At 38.8% G+C, this 20854-nt stretch overlaps 1 protein-coding gene across 1 annotated transcript; it reads right to left on the minus strand.

Moving 5' to 3' along the window:
- Positions 1-540: 540 nt before the first annotated feature.
- On the minus strand, positions 541-20179 carry LOC127655480 (collagen alpha-1(I) chain-like). Its single transcript, XM_052143322.1, has 27 exons — positions 19819-20179; positions 19233-19308; positions 19016-19108; positions 16250-16334; positions 15829-15894; positions 15086-15354; positions 14827-14880; positions 14685-14738; positions 14483-14536; positions 14327-14380; positions 14066-14119; positions 13562-13615; positions 12458-12511; positions 12209-12262; positions 12033-12077; positions 10592-10645; positions 10452-10505; positions 10166-10219; positions 7453-7524; positions 7240-7275; positions 7075-7119; positions 6919-6951; positions 6383-6529; positions 5080-5256; positions 4901-4991; positions 4677-4754; positions 541-1493 (listed from the first exon to the last, which is right to left on the minus strand). The coding sequence occupies exons 3-27, from the start codon at positions 19034-19036 to the stop codon at positions 1291-1293; spliced, it is 1962 nt and encodes a 653-aa protein (XP_051999282.1). The 5' UTR covers positions 19037-19108; positions 19233-19308; positions 19819-20179; the 3' UTR covers positions 541-1290.
- Positions 20180-20854: the final 675 nt, after the last annotated feature.

Below are 20854 nucleotides of genomic sequence, written 5' to 3' on the forward strand. Positions count from 1 at the left end.
TCATACATGCTGGACAATGTTCAATGTATATATTCATGAATTATTAAATAAACAATTAAGCTAACAAACAAGTCTAATGAGCTACATGCAACAAAAAAAAGGATATACGTTTATTACAAAAAAATAATAAATGTTTTTGGAAATTTTAAACATTAAAGTATCCAGAAAATTAAAACTTCCTGGTTGGTTTATTTTATCTCTTGAAAATGTGTAAAAGACTTTGGAATGGGATAGTGCATTATGAAATTGCTTCTTTGCATGATTAATGTTAATTTTTCTATTTGAAAAGGTGAACGTTTTTGCATTAGTCAAATTTCTAGGGCATTGTGTAATAGATAATTCTTATAATTTCAGTTATTAGCACACATCCTGAAATATGATTTGATGTATTATTTTTTCCACATTCTTTTCTCCTTGCCTAGAAGTAAACTTATGTACTTATATAAAAAAAAATAAACAAAATAAAAAAACAGCATTTTCTGAGTACCAGTATTTTCTTTAATGTTTATATTTAGGAATTGAAACCTATACACTGTTGATTTAGACTTTCTTTTACATTGCAGCAAAAAGTAAAAAGGTTTATTGCAAGTGAGAGAAACCCTCTGTTATAAAATATTGTATTTTGTCCATCATATTACATTTTTCAGGCAGGACCATAAAAACTTAAGCACTGTTTAGGAAAATATTAATCTAAATGTGACAATTAGCCTACAATTACACACATTAGCAATTTTATGACATACTATTTAAACCAAAATTCAGCTTGATCAATCATGACTCATAGATGAAAAAAAAAATATTGCCGTAATGGTCTGAATAATAAAAAAATGAGGGCATTAACAAATAAGCAAAAAAAAAAAAAAAAAAAAAGAAATATTAAAAGGCTCCTTTTTATAGACAAAAAAAAGTATGATATTTCAACATTATGATACTTTACACAGTTATTTACATGTTTGCTGAATTTGCAATTAATCTACAACATGTCTACTGAATTTGTTATCAATCCACATCTTTTTGATAATGAAAGAAAAAAAGTGTTAATAGTACTATTTTGTATTATTGCATGTCTTTGAGGATTTAAAAGAAATGGGTCATAGTAAAAAAAAATAAACTGATAAAGTTCTCCAGGTCTTGATTCCAGTCAGTCTGTTTGGTGATGTCTTCCAACTGAGAGTACCTTAACCCTTTATTGGCAGCCAATTTTCCAGGACTGGAGATGACCACAGAGAGCTCTGTGCTTGGCACTGTAGCAGACCTCATTTCCCAGGCCACTCACACACCTCCCTGCAATCAGATCTGGGTGAGGGGACCCTTGACCAATCCCATTTCTTTGCGCACTACAGGCGCATGAATGCTGCAGTCCCGTGACTCACACACTCCAGGTATTCCTGCACCACCAGCCATGCCAGGTTGACCCACAGGCCCGGGAAAACCGCGAGCTCCTCGTGGCCCCTCAGCTCCATCCTTTGGTTCTCCTGGATGGCCTGGCAGTCCTGTTTGGAGAAACTATAGTTAACTACATCCATTCCACAGTTGTTGAAATAGCATCATGTGACACTTCAAGAGACAAATTTGGACATGTAAACAATGGGCAATGTAGCTAATATTACACTTATGAGCCAAAACATTGTGAACAGATGCCTAATATGCTGTCGTTCCTCCGTGTGCCACCGAAAAACCCACCGAGGCATAGACTCTACAAGACTCCTGAAGGTGTCTTGTGGTATCTGGCACCAATTCATTAGCAGCAGATCCTTCAATTCCTGTAAGTTGCAAAGTGGTGCTACAGTGGATTAGACTTGTTAGTCCTGCACATCCCACAGATACTCAATCGGATTGAGATCTGGGGAACTTGGAGGCCAAGGCCACACCTTGAACTCTTCATCATGTTCCTCAAACCATTCCCAAACAATGCGTGCAGTGTGGCAGGGTGCATTATTCTGCTTAAAGAGGCTACTGCCAACAGAGAATACCAGTGCTGGGGTGTACCTGGTCTGCAACAATGGTTAAGTAGGTGACACGTGTCAAATTGGTGTCCACATGAATGGCCTGACCCAGGGTTTCCAGCAGAACATTGCCCAGAGCATCACACTTCCTCCCACCGGCTTGTAGTCTTCCCACAGTGCATCCTGGTGCCATTACTTCCCCAGATAAACGGCGCACACGGGCATCCATGTGATGTAAAAGAAAACGGGACTCATCAGACCAGGAAAGCTTTCACTGCTCCAAGCTCCAGTTCCGATGCTCACATGCCCATTGTAGGTGCTTTCGACAGTGGACAGGTGTCATCATGTGTACGATGCACTGTGTGTTGTGACACATTCCTCCCGTAACCATCATTTACATTTTCTGTGACTAGTGCCACAGTAGACCTTCTGTCGGTTCGGACCAGACAAGGCAGCCTTCTTTGCCCTTGTGCATCGATGAGCATTGAGCGCCCAACACTCTCTCACTTTTTTGTGGACTGTCCCTTCTCGGACCACTGTCGGTAGGTACACACCACTGCAGACTGGGAGCACCCCCACAAGCTTTACCATTTCAGAGATGCTCTAATCCAGTCATCTGGCCATAACAATTTGGCCCTTGTCAAAGTCACTCAGGTGTTTACTTTTGCCCATTTCTCCTGCATTCAACACGTTGACTACGAGAACTGATTGTTCGCTTACCATCTTATCTACCCAGACCTTGACATGTGGACTTGTTAAGAGATGATAAACTTTATTCTCTTCACCTGTGAATGGTTAATGTTTTGGCTCATCGGTGTAGAAGTAATGTAAGATCTGATCCGAGTAAGTAGTAATTTTTAGTGAACTTATTACAGGGAGTATCAGTAGTTGTTTTTTGTCAGAGGGATTGATGAAATCCTCAAAAGAAAGAAAATTACATTTAAATTCAGTTGATTTAATTCCATCGGCTTTGAGACCATAAAAGAATGTACTTCCAAACGTTAAAGTTTTTGTCAGATATAGGCATTTAAATGTATAGTCTTTCTCTTCCATGAAAATGAACCAAATACATTGATGACTCATCTTGTATGCAGGGGCGTATGTAATTTTTTGCCCAATAAAATGACATATCTCCTCCTCAAATACCACCTGCCACTGACTACAAATAGAATGTAGCAAATCGTGTTTTTGCCAGACTTTGAGGTAATCTAAAGGCTATTGGCTATTAAAAGAAAACAGTTCTTCGATAGGTCATACATCAACACTAATGCCAAAGGATAAAAGTGTCAGCTAAATTATTACTCACTGTGGCAGGGCGGAGGGCGGGGCGTGATCCTACACACCCGGTCTCGTATTAGGCTAATTATGCCTCCGTGAGGTTTAAAGGCCAACTGCAGAGGGCCGTGCGGGAGAGAGAGATCGTTAGCGGACATGTCCGTCATGTGTGTTTGTGTTGTCTTTTAAGTTTTCCATTAAACTATGATTTATATCGTCAAGCCGGTTCTCGCCTCCTCCTTGCCCATCGTTTAACTGTTTTACATTGGTGCCGAAGCCCGGGAAGGAGGAGAGATACGCCGTAGTAGAGTTCTCGCCACTACCATCCATCCCAACGGAGCAGCCGTGGCCATCTGCTGGGGGACGAGGAGCCCAGCCACCTGAGCGAGGACGATGGCCGCCGACCGTGAGGGGAGGAGGGGCTCCTAGCCGACCGCCTGGAGCGGTCAGGGCCGCTTCCAGGGGCGGAGGAGTCGCCTACCGGCCGTTGAAACGCGGCGGGGTTTCAGACCGCCGACCGCGAGCGGGGAGGGGCTCACTGCCGACCGCCTGGAGCGAGAGAACCGCTGCCAGGGGCGGGGGAGACCCCTTCTAGTCCCCAAGAACGCGGCGGGGTGTTCCGTCCGCCAGGGGCTGGAGGACTGCCTCGGATCCGCCAGGAGAGGCGCGGCTGTCGTCCGATAAAGGGTGGAGAAGTGGCCGAGGAACAAGCTGCGGCGTATCGGAGAACTGGCGAGTAAGTTTTTTTTTTTCATCTCTCTCTCCTCTCTCTCTCTCACTGCCACTCTGCGTTGGCCTTTATCCTCTTTTAAATTTTACAGTTTTTTGGGGGGGTACTACACAGTTACAGGAGTACCCTCCCATTTTAATCATTTCTGTTTCCCTCCCCTTGTCCCCTCCCTCGTCCAGGTAGATGGGGATGACCTGCCGGCAGTCAGCTGAAGGCGCCCTCCCCCAGGGAAAGGGGGTGTACGTCAGGCCGGGGGCTCCCCAGCCTGAGAGAACGAGGGAGGAATGTGGCAGGGCGGAGGGCGGGGCCGGGTCGTGATCCTACACACCCGGTCCCGTATTAGGCTAATTATGCCTCCGTGAGGTTTAAAGGCCGACTGCAGAGGGCCATGCGGGAGAGAGAGATCGTTAGCGGACATGTCCGTCATGTGTGTTTGTGTTGTCTTTTAAGTTTTCCATTATACTATGATTTATATCGTCAAGCCGGTTCTCGCCTCCTCCTTGCCCATCGTTTAACTGTTTTACACTCACATATTATGTACCTACCTCCTGGTTAACCTATGGAATATCAACATTAAATATGTCAACAAAAGAAAAGAAAACCACATTTTTCAAAACATTTCATGGGGTCTTCAATGCACTGTAAGAGTGGAGCACTGCACTCTTTATGTCTAGTGTGGCCCAGAGTTGAACTGTGATCTATGCTGTGATTGAAAGAAATCTTACCTCTGAGGCCTTGCTGACCATCATGCCCGGGAAGGCCTTTGCCAGAGTCACCCCTCTGCCCTTTCTGACCTTTAGAACCTTTGATTAAAAACACAGAGCTCATTTGTAGGTAGAAAACGTTTATTCTACCCCATGATTATTTTAACCCCTTATAATCTTTATGATAGATATGAACAGCACTTTTAATAGTACTGTCTGTAGAATTCCTTCTGTGAGTGTCTTACCTCTGTCCCCTTGAGCCCCTTTCTGACCTTCTAATCCTCTCGTACCTTGAGGACCTCTGTCTCCTTTAGCAGCTGCCTTTCCTGCTTTACCCTGAAAACAAAATACAGAATGTTATTATAAAAAAAGGTTGCAGTTTTATTAAAAGTCTTTGTCAACTTTAAACATTTGAAGAGCTTACAGGTTTGCCTGGATCTCCAGGGGGTCCTGGGACTCCTGGTGGTCCGATAAGGGTGCGGTTGTTGATCGGACAGCCCTGTGTACATTTGGCACGTATAGATGCAGCATACTGGGAGATCTGAGCATTGACCACACCTTGACACAGCTGCAATATCTGTTCATCTGTCAGTCCTGGACCCTGAACAGAGCAATTTCATAGTGCATCAAGAAGGTTTTTGACAGAAAATCCCCTAAATGCAACGCCTCAGGTGGCAGTGCTTTTATAAAATGAAGCAAAATCATTCTTCAAAAATCATTGTTCAATAAATAGTTACATTTATAATAAATAATAAGAAAAAAACCTATTATTTCACCAAATAATATAGTTCATTAGCCTAAGCCTAATTTTCACGATTGCCAAGCAACATCGAATGCGTATTAATATAGAATGTGCGGTCACAGGTGTGCATTTATTGGCTTTTTACAATAAATTCGAGCATGGCTCATCCAATCTGAATTTTGAGTTGGAACTCTTGCAGGTACAATAAATACAATAAATTCAATAAATACAATAAAATTATTTTATTGTATTTTTATTGTATAAGACTTCATTTTTTACATACAAAAAAACACATGAAACTGAATGTTTATTGATTTATTTTCTCCCCCCAATTTGGCATGCCCAATTCGCTCCAAGTCCTCATGGTGGCGCAGTGACTCGCCTCAATCCAGGTGGAAGAGGACGAATCTCAGTTGCCTCCTCGTCTGAGACTGTCCACCCACGCATATTATCACATGACTTGTTGAGCGGGTTACCGCAGAGATCCACGCACAACTCACCACGTGCCCCACCGAGAGCGAACTGCATTATAGCGCCCACAAGGAGGTTATCTGTGACTCAGGTGGTAGAGTGGGTCGGCGGTGAACACTGAACCCCGAATCCAATGACAGGCTAGCGCCTTGCATGGCAGCTCTACTGTATGAGTGTGTGTGTGAATGGGTGATTGGGACACAGTGTAAAGCGCTTTGGTAATTTCTAAGGTTAAAAAAAGAGCTATATAACAGACAATTTACCATTTACCATGTGACTCTACCCTGCCTTGCAACCGGGCCAATTTGGTTGCTTAGGAGAACTGGTTGGAGTCACTCAGCACGCCTGGGATTCGAACTTGTGACTTCAGGGGTGATAGTCAGCATCTTTACTCACTGAGCTACCCAGGCACCAAAACGGAATATTTATTTAGATCATTGTTTTGCCTGCCCCCTTTTTTTCAAAATAAATAAATAAATTCTGGAATAGTTATCCTAGCTCATAATATACTCACAGGTACACCTGGCTCTCCTTTCGGTCCACTTTGTCCTTTCACCCCCAGGTCCCCTCCTGGGCCTTTATCTCCTCTGGGGCCTGGAAAACCTGGAGGACCAATAGGACCAACAGGCCCATCACGGCCGAAACGACCCCTTATTCCATGCTACATAACATAAGAAAAGTTAAAGTTATGATCAATATTTTCATGAAATAATACAATGTCCACTAATATAATTCCACCCTCCTTTATTATTTTTACTCATACTCATATTCAAAAATGCACAAAAGTGTTATTCTTCACAATCTGAAAAGATGCTATAACACGTCTTTCATACCATTGTAGAGTTTTTATTGGAAAGGACAATAAATAGTGAAAGAAAACTACTGAGGTGGGAGATGAGGAAGTGGGATAATGAAACAAAGCAGTCTGGAATTGAATCTGTGTTCCAGAAAAAGCACTCCGATCCTTGTATGTCATGAATTGGTGGACTTTAACTATGCCACAGCTGTGATGTAAAATATTGTTACAATGTCAGCAAGATTATGACAAACCTGCCCTTTGTCGCCACGAGAACCAGCATCTCCCTGTGAGAAAAAATGCAAAAAAGTTATGGTTAAAAGAAAACATCTAGCTAGTGTAATGGAAACAGGAAGAGATAGGACAATGTGATGGGTTTTTCGGATTAATAAACATCATGGCAGCTGTACCTTTTCTCCTTTAGTACCCCTCACACCTTTTCTTCCTAGTGTCCCCTGCGAGTGTCATAAAAACAACAATTGTCATTAAACTAATGATGATCTCATCTAATGTAAACTGATTTAAATAATTTAAAATAAATTTCTAATAGGAATGTAATAGGTCTCTAATATTACTTTTTCGCCATCTGGTCCTATTTCCCCTTTGGCACCCTGTAACCAGAACATTTGATCATTGATTTAGCAATTATATTAATCAATCATTACTGTCGTACAATAAAAGTGTGGTTGTAATCATGTGTAATCAATCAGGAGTTGAAAAGCAACAAATAGTTAAACCAAACATTATTAAACTGAATAATCATTTAGGAAGTGAAATCAGATGCATACTGTTGGGCCCAGCAAGCCTTTTGGTCCGGGTTTCCCCGAAACTCCTGCATCCCCACTCTCGCCTAGTGGACCCTGTGGCAAGATAAAATGATAAAGTGAAACACAATTTAAAAACTCAGTGCACCATTAAAATGGTTCTGTAAACACAGTATATTTGCCACTTTGATTTGCTTTCTATGTGAAGTGAAAACACTCTACATTAGTACATTTAACTGTAATATAATTAGCTCCAATTAGTGTCCCCTAGCAAAAGAGCAAAAGTTACTATACTGTACTATACTATTCTAAACTATACTATAATAAACTAAGCTTAGGCATTTCATTTTGTTTCATGTTCTATACTATACATTATAGTCTCCTTTCCTTTTTGGGAAAAGGAAGGGGAATTCCTTCGTAAACAGATTTACCTACAGTTGGAGACATTTTAAGATTTAGCAGGAACTGCGGGGGCAAAAAATAAAACCCACATCATAGTTTCACTTTCGGTCTCGAGGAATTTCCCTGTGATTCAGGGACTTTTTTATTTGTTTATTTAATCAGGGATAATACACATTAAGAAATATAATATCAAATGTAAAATGTGCCAGATTTAGCCAAGATAGCACATTTTCATCTGTAGTCCCTGGGCAGGTTGATGTTAAAGGTCCCCTGACATGAAATTTTCACTTTCTGAGGTTTTTTAACATTAATATTAGTTCCCCTAGCCTGTATTTGGTCCCCTCGTGTCTAGAAATTTCAGTCGGTGTAAACAGAGTTTTGGCTATCTTTCTCTGCCTGTGAGAAAATGAGATCTCAGACGGGCTGATCTTGAATCTCCCCCGTATGACGTCATACAGGGGAAAGGTTACCTCCCCCTTCTTTGCTTTGCCCGCCCAGAGAATTCGAGCTAGGAAGTACGAACGCGCGTGCGCGATTTTAGTTTATCCTCGAGAGATATCATGGCGTGTGACCGATCGAAGCACAAAAGTTGCTCAATAATTGAATGCACAAATGATCACAGAAGTCTTTTTTTACTTCCTTCATCCAATCCCCAGAAGGATCAATGGATAAATTTCATTTACTCTGGGAATGCACCGACACAACACACCAAATTTATGTATGTCTGTGCCAAACATTTCACAGACGACTGTTTTCACAATATGGGTCAGTTCAGAGCTGGGCATGCTGAACGTCTGAAACTGAAGTCTGGATCAGTACCAACTCTCTTTGGCTCACCTACAAACCTCGGACAAATAAGTCAACTAATTATATATAATTGTGTTGCTTTACTATTTATGGTTACCTAGCTTGTTACACGTAGAATGTGGCTGTAACATTAGCTATGCAGCTAACAGCCGAGTTACTGTCGCTAATGTAAAGGTAGATAGCATCACGTATATGTGTGAATACACACACCGTTGCCGCAAGCTGGTCAAGACCACACCCACACTACACCTTGCCCCGCCTTTCTCCTCCTCGTTAGCATTTAAAACTACAGACACCGAAACGGCACATCTGAAGGAAAGCTCATTATGGGTTGGCTTGTAGTGGCTATAATTCTGTACCAAGGCTGAATTTTGTAAAAGAGATTTCAGATACAGTACTAGGGACCACTAAGGCCTATATCAAAGCCTACAAAAAGAAGCATGTCAGGGGACCTTTAAATAAAAAGAGACAAAAAAAAAAGAGAGAGAGACAACACAATGAATAAAAAACTAAATATTACACTAAATACCTACAAATGTTGACAGTTTTGATTTGACATCAACCAATTTCTTTTTCTTTTCTTTTTCTGAGAAACCACCATGAATTGTTTGTTCTTTAAATTCTAATGGAAGTCTATTCCAGTCATGGGTTCCTCTAAAAGTAAAGGATAATTGACTAAATAAACACCATTTCTCAACGGTATATTACAATCACCCCTTGTACAAGCTCTTGTAGCTTCTTATCATATTATAAATATACTCCTTGTATATGAGTGGAGCAAAACCATTCAAGATCTTAAACACCAACACTAAATCAGCAAATTTTATTAGATGTTCCCAGCTAAAAAAAGAATACTTAATTAAAATACCACATACGTTTCGTCTAATACCTTAAGAGTTTGTTAATAGACAGTTTTAACAGCCTAAGAATGGACTTGCATGTTTGTGTCCAAGTAGTCTTGCAATCAGGGCTGCATTGGCAATCAGGCATACACTTTCCCGGTGGGCTGACCCACTTTGAGGTCGATCAGACCATCGGGAGAATCGGGCCAACGCATTATGTAGAAAGGGCCAAAAAAACGGTGCCGGGATATACCGAAAGGGGCAGCGATATGCAGAAAAGGACAGGGACAGTGTTGAATGCTTTTTTTTTTTTTAAATCAAGAAATATAGCACCAACTACACCGCCTCTGTCCATCTTTACTTTGATGTTTTCTAAGAGAAAACAGATTGCCGTTTCATTAGAGTATTTTTTCTGAAACCACACTGCATGAGATGAAGACAAATGGGATTATTATTAATATGTAAAATGAATTGTTCCCTATTTTTTCCTTTTAAACCAAGCCTAACAGAGTCATGCAGACCTTGGGTAATTTCCAACTTTCAAACAATTTGGTTTTGCTCAAAGATCACACTGATCATGTGAATAATATCATATGTTAGTAAACAAAGTAATATTTCTTGATTTACAAATAGTTTGTTATTTCATTTGTGTAATATCCCCCCAAAGAGCCAAAATCACAGCTTACCTCAGATCCTACTCTTCCTGGACGTCCTCTTTCTCCTCGATCACCTTTCAAACCCTGGTGAGAAGAGGAAAATTATAGAGTATATTATATAGTGTATGATAGCATTTAATAATGTATTTAGATTATAGTCCCACCCTTTTTTCTGTCATCAATTTGCAAGTTTAAATTTCTATACAGTTTCTCTTCCTCTAGATATATTTCTACCATACCCTTAGGTCCTTATATGGTCCTTTCTACCATACATTGGATTGTACAGTATATATACACATTCATATTTTTACCATACCTTAGGTCCAAAAGGCCCAGGCACACCGACAACTCCTGGCACACCCAGAGGACCCTGTGAAATATTGTTTTTTGAAATTCAGTACTTTTGGAATTTTTTCTGAAAAGTGACATTTTCATTACTAAGAACTTGCAACTTACATCCTCTCCGGGATCACCATCACTTCCTGGTAAGCCACCTAGCCCTTTAGCACCCTGCAGATGATAGCAGATAGAGAAAGTTGCCTACTGTAATACCAAATGTTAGTGTGCAAGAGTTAATGAAAGGAAAAGTCTTTAGATGACTACCATTCAGTTAAACTGTGCAAAACATTAAGGGCCCTATTTTTAGAGTGCTAGAGCTAAGCGCAGCACTATGCCATAAGTCAAAGATGCAAAGTTAATGTTCACGGCCAGGAAGTTGTTTTTTCCGTCTATGCGCAAGTGGGTTTGGGTCTGAGGTTCTTCTGCAGCACTATCTGCGTCCTATTATATAGTCCATTCCATGTCAACCGACAGCAATATAAACAAAGACAGCACATTTATAAGATAATGTAGTGTAAATGGACTGTTTGCAATAAATTAGAAGAACAGAAATATGGGCTTACATTCTTTTGTGCATTAATTCCCTGTTAAATGTCAGGCACAGTGACACGCTCATTTTATACACATGGAAAATGTGGTTCTTGTCAGGATTGGGATTTATGCTCCAATAAATTATAGATAATGTTAGTATTATTTATTAATTTTCATCTACTGACACACAAATCATGGCTAGTATTAACAGTGACGCATTGAGAATTGGGCATCATATTGTATTTGATTTTGAAAAGTAAAAAAAATCTAAATTAATTAAAATATTACCAAAATAACAAAGTGGTCAGAAAATTCATACCAAATTCAAACATTTTACCCTCTCCAACTTCATCCACCAGCCCCTTTTGCAGTGACTTTATATTGGAAAAATACCAATATAAATTAGATAATAAATACATTTGTAAATATAAAACATAATAATAATAATAATAATAGAAAAATAAACCATGACCTAAAGATCTCAGAAATATTTGTAACTGTGATCGTCATGGACATAATTTGATGTTCCACTGTTTTTTTTCAGAGTTTGGACATGGACTTTATTACCATCTATTGGAATCTCCAAAATGCAAATGCAGGAACTTAGTTTAGACTTTGCACTACAAACGGACCTGCTTTTGCACGTCTTAGATCTATTTCTCCGAAAAATAGCAAATTGCGCTTTGTGCCACTTAATTTACATACTGTACAATACCCCTCCAGTTTGCACACATGGCCACTTGCGCTGGCACGAAAATTGCGTGTAGAACTAGTGCTCTCACGAAACTTGGATAAGATGTTGCTCATGGTCTTAGCGTAGTGCTGGGCTTTGTGCACCCATGAAAATAGAGCCTTAAGTGTTTATTTGTAAAACAATTAAAACTCTTGCATGACTTTACAAAAACCTAGTCAATATGGATGAATACATTAATTCATAGGAGATTACAGTTGGACTAATCAGATAAAACAAGACAAACAAATTTTAGTCATTGACACAACCATCACAAATGATTTTATGAGATCAGACCTTTGGTCCGGGCAGACCTCTGTCTCCTGGTACTCCTGAATACCCCTAAAAACACAACAGAACAAAACTTGTTGTGTTAAAGACAGATAACTACAGTTAGATAAATTCAGGGGTTTTCCTGATGAGAAAATGTGACAGCATTTAGAGAGAAAGTAGATTGTGAGTGATTTTGTCACCAAGTAACCCTGCTCTCCATGGTCCCCTGAGAATCCAGGCGCTCCGAGCTGACCCTGATGATGGAGAAAGAAAATGGCAGATTAGTCAGCAACAGTAAAATCAGCATGAATCATAATATAAACAGCCCATTGAAGTACTGAACGCTGGAGTGCATTTACAGTCTAAACAGTAGCTGGGCAAAAGGGTGTGAATCTAATAATGACTGATCTTTCAAGATATGCTGGAAATAGATGTGTCCAAGTGCCAACCTTTTGCCCCTGTCGTCCCTCAGGACCCAGTTTCCCTGTTTTTCCAATGGAACCCTGTTTAGAGACAAGGGAGACTCTTCAGTGCTTTAAGTTTGAAATTCAATATCAAAAAGTTTGGACAAATCAAGACTCAAATGGATGCACATTTATTCTTTTACATGGGCAGTTGACAAAAAAAATGGACATGAACTTTGATTCATCAAACATCAAGATTTTTTATACATGAATACGTTAGTAGAAGGGAAAGTGTATATGTTAGGTGCTGTAACTGATTACAAGTTAAATTTGTCACCATTTTGTATCACCTTTCAGCATTTTGCAGTTCGTTTCATAGACCTAAGGTGTAACAAATTAATTTTCAAAAGGACAAATTGAGACTGGGGCTAGTTGTCACACAAGAAAGTTGTTACTGTATCTCAGTAACCTCAGCATCTCATCTAGTCTACTATAGCTGTTGGGTAAACAAGTGAACACAATAAACAACACTTGCATACATTCAAAGGTTCCATATATGATGAAGGTACATTTTAACTGAAAGGCTGAAAGGGTATTTTTCCTCACTATTGGGGAACAAAAAGTTTACTGTGTTCATTGAACAGTTTTTACTGGGCAAAAATGGAGGAAATGTTCAAAGACTTTTTGTAGCCAAGACTTAAAGATATGCACCTATACAGAAATCTACTTAAAAAAATATACCCTATACCCTTAAACATTTTCACATTGTGAACAACAAGCCCCAATGCAGCACAGAAGTCTTAGAAAGAGCATGTATAATAATCATAAAATAAAAATGTCTGTTTAAAATAATGTAGTTTTTAATAAGCTATTATTGAAGTGTGTACAGCATGTCACGCTGCAGTCCCCTTTGGTCACTGTTTGAAATGTCATGTCAATGTCAACGACTCATACATGAGATATCAGTCACAAAAAAACAACACTTCCCACACAGATGCCATGAGAAATGATACTTCAAAAATTACCTGTCGTGGGTGACACATTTCACCAGAAGGGAAACATAATTTGATATTCAAAGTTTGTGCAGACATGTTTTGTATGTACATCATGGTTCTTTCCTCTAAGTGCTTTTCTCACGAAAGTACTCACCTTAATTCCTTTCCCTCCTACTTTTCCAGATTTTCCTTTTGGGCCAACTGGGCCCTGCAGTCAAATATACAAATATTAGTTTAGATTCATTTCATTAGCTTGGATTAATCTGTGGTATTGCCATGAATCCACACTATAGCAACTAGATGGTAAGATAGACTGTAGAGATAAGTCAGGCTGAAGACTTTTTCTTAAAAAAACACATTTCGAGACACCAGCATTCTGTTGCTTTCATTGCGCTGCATCTATCTTTTTCCAGCGCAATGACATGTTTGGACTGAATGGCCCATAAATGCTCTTGAATAATTTTAAGAATGGAATCTTTCAAAAAGGACTCGCATGTGGGGCGTGCAAGGTCAAAGAATAACATTTGACTAAACCCCATTTCAAATGGCAGTTTAGTCAAATGTTTCTTTTGTCTAAACCACAGTTCAAAAATTCAAATGCATGTATAGAGGGAATTCTGGTGGTTATAGGTATTACTGAAGGTGCTTTTTTACTTACAGTCTTTCCCGATAGACCCACTCCACCGGTTGGACCTCCTATTCCGAAATCACCCTGCATACACAATATAAACTCAGCTTTGGAGAGCACACACTGGCATGCAATGTGAAATCACAATAACAAACCTGGAAAAACATGATTAAATATAATTTATCTATCCTAATCTATAATCCTATACTGAAAACCCCATCACCCATATTCTTTAAACACATATAAGACAATGTTCGTTGCTCAGTTACTACTACCAAAATTTGCTCATACCTTTAACCCAGGTACACCAACTTCACCTCTGTCTCCTGGTAATCCAGGTAGGCCCTATGAAGCAGAGAAAGAAAACTAAATATTAGAGATCTTTCCAGGACATTAAGCCCAAATAATGTATGGTAATATTAACGTTTTCCAAAATACTTTGCTTACAATTGCACCAGAGAAACCAGATTCTCCATCCTCTCCATCAGGTCCAGAGTCTCCCTGAACAGAAAGCAAACGAGGTGAATGGATAGTAGGATGAGCCTTTACTTTGCCAAGAGCTGCATGCTTTTGTAAAATACTGATACTCTTAACAAGATGTTCATATTCAGTATGGTTTCTGTTAGTTCCAGTCTTTTCTTTCACTCACCTCAGGGCCAGGGTCCCCTCCTCTTCCTCGCACTCCTTTAGTTCCTTTGTAACCCTAAAAATAAGAAACAAGTCACTTTGGTTGCAAATCCTATGAGCTTATGTCACTTATATTACATTTCAAACTGATGTTTTACTCTTACCTCCCTTCCTTGAGCCCCAGGGAACCCCTGTTTGCCTTGCAGTCCTCTAGAGCCCTACAAACAAAAAATAAAGGGCAAAAAACACAATGAACCAGCGGTAAAACCACCATGATTTTTGGTTCATAGATATGGGTTTTATAAACCCTATATTTGGACCCCACCAATCCAAAATATTTGGTCACTTGCTCAACTGAGTCATTAAAACAAAAGAGAAATCAAATGCAATGTGACATATTTTAAGGACATGGCAATGATCAACCTTTGGCCCAGCAAAGCCTGCAAATCCCGGCTCTCCTGGTTCACAATCACATTCTGTGGGCCCCTCCTGTCCCAGCTCAGCATCCCCTCCATATGGAACCTTGGTCATCAAGGTTTTATCCTCTTTGGCATAATCGAAAGACTCCCCAGCTTTGGAGTATGGGTAAGTCTCCTCTGTGATCATGGTGACCACTGTGGGCCCAGAGGGCTGAAAGCCAGATGCTGAGAGCTCATCTTCAAAACTGTGTTTTGGTTCTTTGGGATACTCAACTGAGGAAGCAGATAAAAAGACACTATGAAGCTCCCATTGCAAACAAGTGATGTTAAAAAAAAAAAAAAACATGGGAAAACAGACCCTTAAAAAATATGATTAAAGAATGTGAAAGGTTTTAATGTTGTCTGTATGGATATGAGGGTGAATTACAGAGATAAACATGTTTGGGTGAATCTCATAAGCAAAAGTTCAAGCCCTTTTTCTCAGCAAAATAAAAAACATATCTCAGAATGCACAAAATGAACCTTGAGGCGGATGGGCTACAACAGCAGAAGAATAAAGTGCTCAGTGAGCTCAGCACATAAAGTGCCCAGCACATTTGTTATTTTTATTCTGGGATTTTTATGTAATTTGCTAGAGGGTTAAACATTGTTGAAAAGTAAATAACAACAATAAAAGAATCAGTAATGAGGGTTTTGGTGATTTTCTTTATTTCTTTTCTGCATAAGGAATAGTAATAGCTTAGTTACCACTGTGTGATACAGAAGGTTCATTGTATCGTTCAGACAAGGAGCCTTCATACATATGTCCTTCGCCTATGATTGCAAAAGAGAGGAAAAACAGCATTTAAATACAAATTATATTCAGCATTGCTGAGATGTAAAACAGTACATTCTCATTCCGGATCTTTAAACAGCATTTAATTTCTGTTCTATTCTTTAGCTATGGTTTAACGGTGTCTCACATTCACGTCTGTCGTGCCCTGTAGTTTTCAGAGCAATTCTGAAACTTTGTTTAGCGCCATTTCTAATGTTACTGCCTCCTTAATGAATTGCTTACAGTTGTTGTAAGTTGCTTTGAATTGAATGCATTAAATGGCACTGAAAAACATGTCAAATTTATCATTTTAATTATATATTTGTTATTCTAAGAACTCTGTCTTTGTCTTACCTGAGTGTAAGCCAGAATAATCTTGCTGGGCCTGAGTGTGAAGTGCACAAAGCAGGAACACATAGCTGAGAGACAGAGCCCATACCTGACATCAGCACAACAAAACACAAACACCATTAAATATATACACTTAAATGTATAAACGCATCACAGTGGAAACTCTGAACTGATCATCTTAAGTTCAGATGAATAAAAACCATTATTGGAATGGATTCACTAACTTTATTAAAGATACTGATGATCTTTTTAATGTAAAAATGGTGATTGACTATATTTTGAGTTATTTCACCAGTTTGGTCAAGTGTAAAGGGGTCTCCCCTTTAAGATGTGTTTCTCAGTATGTGCCTTTAATTAACTGGGGCTTTTCCTTGCTATCACACTCTGGTTTTAGGCCTGCCACATTGTTAAAACTGCTTTAGAAGTTTGAACTTAAAATAATGCAAGTATTTTGTGAGAAAATATTAACTTTTGCTACTCTGTAACCAGACAATCCTGATTACTAAAGTATCCTAAATTGTTAATTAAAGCTCTTCCATGCTGATGAAGTTTTGTAGATGACTTTAAGTAGGTCTATAACCACTCTTGTTTCAAGATCAGGGTGTACTTTTCTATTAGTCTTCTTTGCATGTTTAAATACTTAATACCACTTTGAAAATAAACAAAGTTGAACTGTAGTAACTATAAACCAATCTTTTAAAAAAAGACCTTCCCTTTGCATAAATTAACCTTGTTCCTGTTTTGTCCCTCCTCATGTAATCACATGTCACATCAAATGTCACAAGTGAGGTCATGGAACTTCTGTCTGACAAACCATGTGACATGACCTTACATAAAGCAAGACTAATAAACTCTGCCTATAGATTCAAAACCAGTTATCTGTTGGCAAATATGTAGTTTCTCACTAAAACAGAACTAATTATAATTTTAGTAATTATTCTCAATTATAATATTAACAAACATTTAATCTTTTATTTAAAAAAACAATTTTGAAGACAAAAAAAAATATAACAAATTACTTTACTGGGCCTAGAAAACAAAATGTATATTATATTCAGCAGGGCCCCAAAATAAGCTTGAGTACAACCATTAGCAATTTTTCTCTAAATATAAGTTGTATTAGTATTATCTTAACCTTGTCTACTTGTATTACGGGTGGTGTAGGGGGCCTGTAAATGTGGATTAGATGATGATGGTGTCTCTTTTTGAGAAAGCAGTGCTGCATGATCATCTCAAGAATGAGTCGCTGCTGTACTTACGGTACACAGTGCAAACACAGCATGTGACCTATGACATGATTTGTTTCTTATAAAACCTTTTAAATTGCACTTTTTTTCAAATTCTTGTATGATAATTATGCATGTTGCTTATATTAATTGGGAGTGCATGGAAAGCCATGGAATAATATTTGTCACAATTATTTAGCTATTTAAGTGAATTCAGTGAAACAAAAGGTTGAGGTTAAAGAAATGGTTACATTAAGCTAAAAATGGTAAATGGTCTGCACTTATATAGCACTTTTTTAACCTTAGCAGTTTTCAAACCGCTTTACAATGTAAACTCATTCACTCATTCACACACATACACCAATGACACCAGAGCTGCCATGCAAGGCACTAACCTTCCATTGAGAGCAACTTGGGGTTCAGTGTCTTGCCCCAGGACACTTCGGCATGTGGAGTCATGTGGGCAGGGAATCGAACCACCAACACTGCGATTGGTGGCCAACCAGCTCTACCACTTGAGCCACAGCCGCCCCGTAAAAATCTTGCCTTTGCTATTTTTTCACGTTTATTATTTATCAATGACCAATTTAAGTGCAAATTTGTTAAAGTCGTGAATTTGTTACATATTCTGGGACAGATTTGACTGATATGCATAAGATAGAAGATCTTATGATGTTTATGGCCTTTATGTTTTATAACCGTTTCAAGTTCTATAGCTTGAACCTGAAACGGTTATAAAAGGCTAGAAACATTCAGAAACACAGAGGCATATATTCTATTTTATGCATATCAGTCAAATCTCTCCCAGAATATTTAACAAATGCAAGACAGTGCTAGTGGCACATGGGAAGATGCCATTGGATTTCTCACCAACCCACAGGCCCTCTGGGACAGTAAGGTGCTATATGAGAAATACACAAAGACAAAGTCTCCCAGCTCTCTGTCAGCTTACTATCTGAAACTTCAAATGTATGTGCTCTTTTGCTAAATTTTTAAATCTGTCAGGAGTGATTGTGAGATTTTTTACAACAAAGCTTGAAGAGGCTAATAAAGTAAGTCTGTAGGCTGTAAAGTGAAAAAGAGGAGAGGTTGAGTGTATTAAGTGTATGTAATAAAAACATGGTTTATATTGGCCTAATAGGATAAGTAACCACTATGATTTTTAAAGGCCCATGAGAACATAATAGGCTTGTTTTGCAGCAGGTGATACTGCTTGCCAATCATACATAAAAATAACATGTGCATTTGCTCATGAGACTAAGAAGTGTTAAGACAATAAACACTCTTTAAATTTAACAAACAGTCCATTAGTAGAAAATATCACAGCAATAAACTTCTTTCACAGTGCTATAAATCAGCTCTTTGCTTTTTATCACAAGACTGTCCTTGAATCCATTATGAACCTGAAACAACTACTCTGTACAAGGAAAGCAAATAATCTGTCACTAAATAATACATTTAATTCACATTAAGTATCTGAACAGAGTCTGGATTCCCCCTATATTCCAGTAGCCCATGTGTGGCTGCCCATTCTGCATCTTACCTTCACCCTGGAGGCTCCCATGGCCAGCAGACCCCTGCTCAGGTTTGCGTCCTGTCAGAACAATCCACTGACACAGAGCTCCCACACGGGATACTGAGAATGCAGACAGCACGGTCTTAACAGAGGGCTACGTTTCTCCTCAAATCATTCCCTCATCCTGAATGCAATGCTGGGTCCCCTGTGCAGAGACAGACAAACAATTCTCCTGGTCCCTTACCAGAATCTCCCAGGCTCCTACGTCTTGGCAACTGGGTGAGAAATACCTGAGCCTTCCCCAAACAAACACACCCTCACTACAGAGGAAAAAGGAGAGTGATGAAGAGAAAAAGCATGGTAAAAATATTCTTATCAGATAGAAGTTCCCTGATCTCAAGCTTCACTGTAATACTATTTCTTATAAACATAGGGTACTAATCTCTATGATTCTTCCAAAACTTTTCCAGTCATTCATGAAAATATCATAAAATATAAATTGTTTTAGAGAGATTATACTCAAAGTGAAATGTTCATTTTAGCTGATGAAATAATATAAAACAGAGCACTAGAAACAATATATATTATTCACTATAGAAATGTCCTTGTCTTTTTATCATTTCATTAATTTCCATGACTTTTCCAGGCTTTGAAATCACAAATTCCTTAATATTTCCAGGTTTTCAATGACCAGGGGAAGCTGTATGTAATTATTTTCTTTAGTACCTAGAGACTAGTGAAGCCATTTCCATGAACCAGGAAGGAAAAATAAAAACCAGTACATGATTTTGAACAGTGTATTTATGATATTCAGTAACCCTTTGACCTACTTGTCAAAATGTCAAGGGATGGCACAGGAGTAACAGATTTTTCAAAATCCACGATGGGTTATTGTCTATCATCAACAGAGAGTGGGACTGATGTTATCCACTCACAGCACTGGACAGGCAGTGTCAGAAGAACAATCAGGTTATAATAATTAAAAAAAAAATAATAAGACAGTAAACAAACTGCAAAACAATTTTTTTTATTCACATTACAGTAGCAAACTAAAACTGAAAAAATTTTGACAATAGGCCAAAAAGCCAAACATGAAACAAATGGGCCATATTGAATCCATAAATAAAAATCATGCTCAGCATTTCTAAAAGTCAAAACATTCGGGATCTGTTTAAATACACATATTTCAAGACTTATGCTTCTTCTTTTTTTTCTTATGATGTCTCTCCGCATCCGGAGAGTGTGAATCCCTAAGGACAAAACAAAAGGACAGAACAATATGATACCAATACCAAAATAATAATCAAGTTATATATAAACACAAAGACAAAAAAAGGATACCATCTCAAATACCTTTGCCTATTCAGACCAAATTTTTGGCACAAGTTTATTAGATAGAACGATGCATTTCTAAGAAGTCCTACATTAACTCTGACATATCGTACTGTGATTATCCACTCAGAGGTTAGGTTGGTAAACTGACAAACTAACTGTTAGTGGCCATCAGTTTAGAAAAAAAATGAGAGATTAATTAATCAATGAGTGTCATGGCCTTACCTCCTACTCTTGGTTTTCTCTCGGCTGTTATCTCGACTGCGCTTTCGACTGCGTTTGCGGTGCCGTTTGCGCCCATGCTCATCTCGGGAGCTGATACGAGATTTATGTGACTCAACAGATGCAGAACGTCGTTCCTCAGATGCCACTCTGCATTTAAAACCAACATAAAATAAATAACATTCAATCTGCACTGCTTATGTCAGGGAAATAAGAGGTGTTCACTAAGAAACAGTCAGACATGTTACCTGTGAGATGACTGCTGTGAGGCTTTAGACTTCTCATCACCCTCTTCCTGCCATACCCTGGCAA

Source organism: Xyrauchen texanus, chromosome 15 (genome assembly GCF_025860055.1).
Source record: "Xyrauchen texanus isolate HMW12.3.18 chromosome 15, RBS_HiC_50CHRs, whole genome shotgun sequence".
In the NCBI taxonomy this organism is placed as follows: domain Eukaryota; kingdom Metazoa; phylum Chordata; class Actinopteri; order Cypriniformes; family Catostomidae; genus Xyrauchen; species Xyrauchen texanus.

Excerpts from the sequence above, each read along its gene's own strand:
- LOC127655480 (XM_052143322.1), bottom strand. The coding sequence starts at position 19,036 with ATGGGAGCCTCCAGGGTGAAG. Across the intron at positions 15,895-16,249 it reads TTATTCTGGCTTACACTCAG|GCGAAGGACATATGTATGAA; the intron begins GTAAGACAAAGA and ends TTGCAATCATAG. Across the intron at positions 13,616-14,065 it reads TGGGTCTATCGGGAAAGACT|GGCCCAGTTGGCCCAAAAGG; the intron begins GTAAGTAAAAAA and ends ATTTGACTGCAG.